The sequence below is a fragment of the Sinocyclocheilus rhinocerous genome, unplaced genomic scaffold (assembly GCF_001515625.1).
Source record: "Sinocyclocheilus rhinocerous isolate Xijiao unplaced genomic scaffold, SAMN03320098_v1.1 scaffold1445, whole genome shotgun sequence".
NCBI classification, from domain to species: Eukaryota; Metazoa; Chordata; class Actinopteri; order Cypriniformes; family Cyprinidae; genus Sinocyclocheilus; species Sinocyclocheilus rhinocerous.
In genome coordinates, this window is record NW_015658652.1 from 74787 (window position 1) to 80427 (window position 5641).

Here is a 5641-nt window from a genome sequence, read left to right on the forward strand (position 1 = left end):
AATAATTATGCAGTAAAATATTACATATTATTAAAAGAAACTTAACCATTTGTCATCTTGCTTGGAAGGACAGTGTAAATGCTTCACGTCTTTAATTCCATTCATTATTTGTAGCGTGCCCGCCATTCTAATAATCGCAATAAGTTTTGTGCTTTGTTACTTTTAATCAGAAATAAATTATCAGCTTTCAAATTCTAGTTGGGCGCGCATTGTCTACACCGGGCGTAGTTGCGCCTGATCGTAGTTTCAGTTGGTGCAACAGGTGTAAATATTTATCGTAAAGCTGGACGTTGCAAAGCCCAGCGTAGGGCTTACACCCAGCTTTTTTACGTCTAGCTGGTGCAACCGGCCCCTGGACTGCAGTTTTTACAGTTTTCAAGTTGATTTGTGAAATGCTCTAATTATACGTAGCTCTGCTGATGGTGGTCAAAGACCGCTTGCGGTGAAATATGGATGACTTGCACAGGTTAGTGTTAGATCATAACGTTTTTTCTCCTAAAAATGTTACTTCCGGCTCATGCAATTTCCATCAGCTGGAGTACAGTGGAAAACAAAGAATTGCTGTATTGGCTGATTTACTAGGCTATGTGTTGCAGAAAAGGTAGAAATCAGAATGTTCTACTCAAGATAAACGTTCGCTTTTGTAAAAATGTGTGAATTTACAGCAGTTGTTCACGACAGAAGAAAAAAAAAGTGTGAAATGTTCTCGCCTTTCTGGAATAGTGTCTTCCCGGAGGGGTTAATTGTTTTTGAGCAAAGTGAGAAAGGTCACAGCATGAGAACCAAAAATGTTAAGTGAAAAGCATTCTTCATGCTAAGACACGCATCTGCCAAAAACTATCACCGCTAACAGCCAACTTCCGTTTAGCATTTAAAAACTTGAATGAAAATGTAAATGGAAAAGGATATTTAACACAGCAAAAACATTAATTGAACAATATATTCTGATAGCACACGTACATCACAGATACGTCTATTTGAAGTGTGCATTTACATCTGCAAGACATATTTTTTTAGAGTGTTTGCTCATCTGCAATAAGTCTAGGACGCTTCCTATCTGATGTCAAATATACGTTTAGAAAATGTCTTTAAGATGTTTATGATTTAGAATATATGTAAAACTGATATGTTAAAGATGTCTATCAGATGTTTGTACACAGCAGACACTTTCCAGATGAAGCGATCTTTAACACGTGTGCTATCTGGGTATGCTAGTGATAACTAGCCGCAGCAAATGCTACGTGACACAACCAACTTGTCCAGATTCAAAACCCAACAAAGTGAGAAAGGTCAAAATGTTGAGAACAAAATGTTATGTGAAAAGCTTTCATGGTAGAGTAAGATGACATGCTTGTGCTATGACACATGCCTGCTACAAACCATCATTGCTAACAACCAACTTGTCAAAGGACAAACATTCAGAACTTAAAGTGAGAAATGTCACAGCAATTGAGTGAAAATGTTAAGTGAAAAATATTCTTTGTAAAAAGTGGAACTGCTGGCACTATAGGACTAGTACTCTCAAGATAACTAGCCACAGCAAATGCTACGACACTTATCTGCTAAATACCATCACTGCTAACATCCAGTTTGTCTAAAGATTAGCATTCAAAACCGAACAAAGTGAGAAAGGTCACTGCAAGAGAACAAAAATGTTCAGGGACAAGCATTCTTCATAAGATGAAAAGCCTGAGCAAATGCTACAACACATGTCTGCTAAATACCACCATTGCTAAAAACAAACTTGTCTTAAATCCTTATAAAAAACAAACTACCAAGATGAAATAGTGGACACCAAGAGAATGAATAGATTAAGTGAAAATATTTGCTGTAAAAAGATCCACATCACCTGTCTATGGTAGCACTCTAGAGATGACTAGCTGCAGTGAATGTTACGACACACATCTGCCAAATTCCATTTACTAACGCCAAATTCTTTAAGGATCAGCATTCAAAACTGAAGAGTTAAGGGTCACTGCAACAGAACAAAAACATTCAGTATTCTTCATAAAATGATTTCTGCCATCATTACTAAAAACCAGCCTGTCTCAGGATCCACATTCAAAATACATGCATGGTTAGAAAGGTTGCCACAGTAGAACAAAACCATGACGTTAAAAACACTCACGGCTGGTAGGGCTAGGCTAGAGATGACTAGCCATAGCAAATGCTATAACATACCATCAAATACCATCTGCCAGATACCATCATATTCAACACCTAACCTGTCTTCAGATCAGCATTCAAAACAGATTAAACAAATCCCAGGCATGTTCCCCTGAAACGCTGTAGCTGTTAGTGCCAAATCCCAGTGGTCCAATGCGAGAGTGTGGAAAGGAATAGCGGCAGGTCTGCAGCATTGTCAGCTTTGATCTATTATTCAGCCCGACATCTGACCTTCTAGAAGATCGCTGGAAACAGGCTGCTTCGGTTGACCTGGGGCTTGGCATGTCACTATGTGGTTGCTGACCATGTTGAATGATGTCCTCGATTTGGAAGGAAGGTAAAACAGGTTTGTCAAGAAAAATCTCAATCCCATTTTGCAATGGGGCTGTGACCCTTCGGGTAGATACTTTTCAGTTCCAGCAGTATCTGTGTTGTACTTTGTGTTATTGGAGGCACACAGCATTGTGCTTTCTGTGATGAGGAGAACACCCCGACCTTCATATGCTCCATCTATATTCAATAACCAAAGTCAGTCTGGGAAGGATAATTGGATTTTTCAGCATGTTCCTGCGACAATAGAGGTGAGCGACTCTTGTGGAAAGGGGGTCAGAGGGTATGTCAGAGAGATCATGGTCTATCCTTATTCTCTCGTCTGCGTGCACATACATAAACACTGAGATGCCTATTTGTTTTAACTCAACAGTAATGACTGTTCTTTTCTGGTTGCAAATATGATTTTGGCCTTTTCAGCAGTCATTTTTACAAAGGTATATTTCTCAAATGAATTATTGGAACATGTTCCGGTAAGTGATTTAGCTTGTATACCCCAAAGCACAACTTTTACAATCAAAAGAACAACACAAACCTGGTTCAAGGCCGATAATACAAAGCAGCACCAACAAAAACACTACAAAGCATTTAGTGGCCCATAGGACAGAAACAGACTTTAAGAGAAACACAAATGCTTGGTTACTTGTCAGACTGTTTGATGGATAGAAATGTGTAAGATCCTTTTTGAGGGCGAAGCAGGGGCATTCAGTCCTCATCCTGGAGATTCTGCAGAGTTTAAGCTGCGTTCACGCCATGTCATAACTACCGTAATTCCAAGATGACAACATGTTCTACTAGGAGTTGTTTTTGTTCTACAAGGTCCTGTGTTTCTATGTCCACACTGTGATGCCACCCCTTGTCTTGATGGAATCGTCCACAGGATCAAGGATGCAGGGTTAAACGGAGACTTCATCATGAAGGATAGGGCATTTTTGAAGCTTGCAGGTGTCCTGAATTTACCCAGCCTCTCGCCAAGAACCCGCTCATATCCTGTCAGTCATACCTGAACATCATACTGTTAGCTGTCATGCTGCCGCCTGTCAAAACCCACAGCTGGTTTTGCCACGCATCTCATATTAAGGGTTCATAGCACCACAGGGAGGATGTGTGTTATATTTGAAAGCTTAGATTGAAGTTGGATGACTGATGCTTTTTTTTTTTCCTCGATACCACGCTGCCATTTGTCAAATCAAACATGTTAACGAACTGTGTATTCAGATCCGACGGCGCTTTGAATGTGTAATTTGTCATAGGGTGAAATATCACGCTGTATTGTGAGTAATGCAGCATGGGTATTTCTAATAGGGAGGGGTGGGTAATTATATTCTTTAAGGAAGCCGAGTCCCCTGAGGGTGAGAAATTTTTAAAACGCTGATACCGGGCTTATGCTAAGCTGGTAACCGCTTTTCCATCTTCCTGTCTGACATTTCAAATTATGTGCCCTGACTCTGGTTTCCTTAACGTACACAATTATTTAAGCATTTTTTTTTCTGTTGCGGTAACCCACTTTGAGAGTTTACCCATGCATCAAACTGGTCTCCATTGATCTACAGCACTATTTCAAAGCTCAGTCATAGCACTGCCCATTTTACTGCTATCTGGACAGGATGTGTTTTAATGCACTCCTTGGTCCACCTTAATTTACGAAAAACACATGCGGTGCATTCCACAGGCGGCCACAAAAGCAACTGTACATCAAAAGACTGTACAGAGTGTTTAGCTGATGTTCATTCATCATAATAACTGAAATGACTCTTTAGAAAAGCTCTTACCTATGCCTGAAATCTTTATTTCTGTATTTAGTGAGAGCAGCATGAAAAGAAGAAGAAAGTGGGGAAAATAGGTTAGCTTAAGGAGTTAGTACTTAATTCATGCATTCATGTACAGAGAAAAGGTTAGAATGATAAAATTATACTACTTCAGATGGTTCTACAAGCATATCTACTGTATTCATGAATAGAAATATGAACAAAAAGGATTCCGTCATAGCACACATACTATATGCTGCTTAGGCAAGTGATTCTCAACTGGTGGGTCACAAGCCAAAATGGGTCACAGGTCTGTCCTAATATGGAAAAACAATGCTAAACGTAAACAATAAAATGTTATATTTGAACATATTAAAATTATTATTATTATTATTATTATTGTGTTTTGAGTCACTAAAATCTGGGTCCTAAAGCAAAGCCAGTTGAGAACCTAGACATCTATTTAATTTGTGATTTTCATCTGGAAATCGTCATTTGTAAAAAGTTTGTTCATCCGCAGTACATCTCCAAAATGCATCCAGGTGGATGTTGTGGCTTTATGAGTATATGTGGATTTCCTCTTTAAAAAAGATTTATCAATGGCCGTGGCCAATAATTAAGTAACACTTTCTAGATGATTTGCTCTTAAACAGACATCTTGGAGATGTATGCATGATTATTAGATTCAAAGGAAAGGTGAATGAAATTTTTAGCAAGGTTCGTATTCATCCTATACATTTCTGAGCAATAGCAATTACATTTAAAGAAATAGTTTACCCCAAAAAAATGAAAATTCTGTCATCATTTATTCTCTTCTGTGGAACAAATCCTACTCATTGCGATCATTAAAGTCAGACAGGTTTGGAATGATGGTGAGAAACCAACAACAACAACATTTTTATTTTTGGGGTAAACTATTTCTAATAAAGTGAAAGGCCAATAAATCTGTGTATCATTCGTTCATTCGTTTTTTGATTTAATATTGAAAGTAGAAAAATTAGAAAACGGCTCCTTTTTCGTTTTTTCATTTTTTTTTCTCCAAAAAAACGAAAAACGAAAATCTGCTTACTTTTTCATTTTTTGTTCAGGGGTAGAAAAATGAATACACAGCTTTAATATTCGATTTCTACATGTGGGCGGGAATTAAATGCCACTTTCTGCTGATTGGTCAGATGAAGATCAAACCGTGCCGTGACTGCAGTCATCAGTTTTTTTGCAGTTCTGCGCATCAGAATAATAGTCCGCCGCTGCTGAAGGTGTACGTAATTCTTAACGCCTTCATTGCAACTACATTTCATCTTTTTTTCATCAAACAACCAGACTAACGAATAGCTCGACACAATCTGTACCGGGGCAGAGCTTAGACAGGGCTTTCTTCTGTGTAGACCAGCGGTTCT

General features: G+C 38.5%; 1 protein-coding gene across 1 annotated transcript in view; it reads right to left on the reverse strand.

The window, feature by feature from the left end:
- The window catches only part of LOC107722800 (teneurin-4-like), a 243647-nt gene that overhangs the window by 47935 nt on the left and 190071 nt on the right, over positions 1 to 5641 (reverse strand). The window contains exon 24 of the mRNA XM_016531280.1: positions 4269 to 4289. Coding sequence (XP_016386766.1) covers positions 4269 to 4289 — 21 coding nt within the window. The remainder of the gene's footprint in view (positions 1 to 4268; positions 4290 to 5641) is intronic.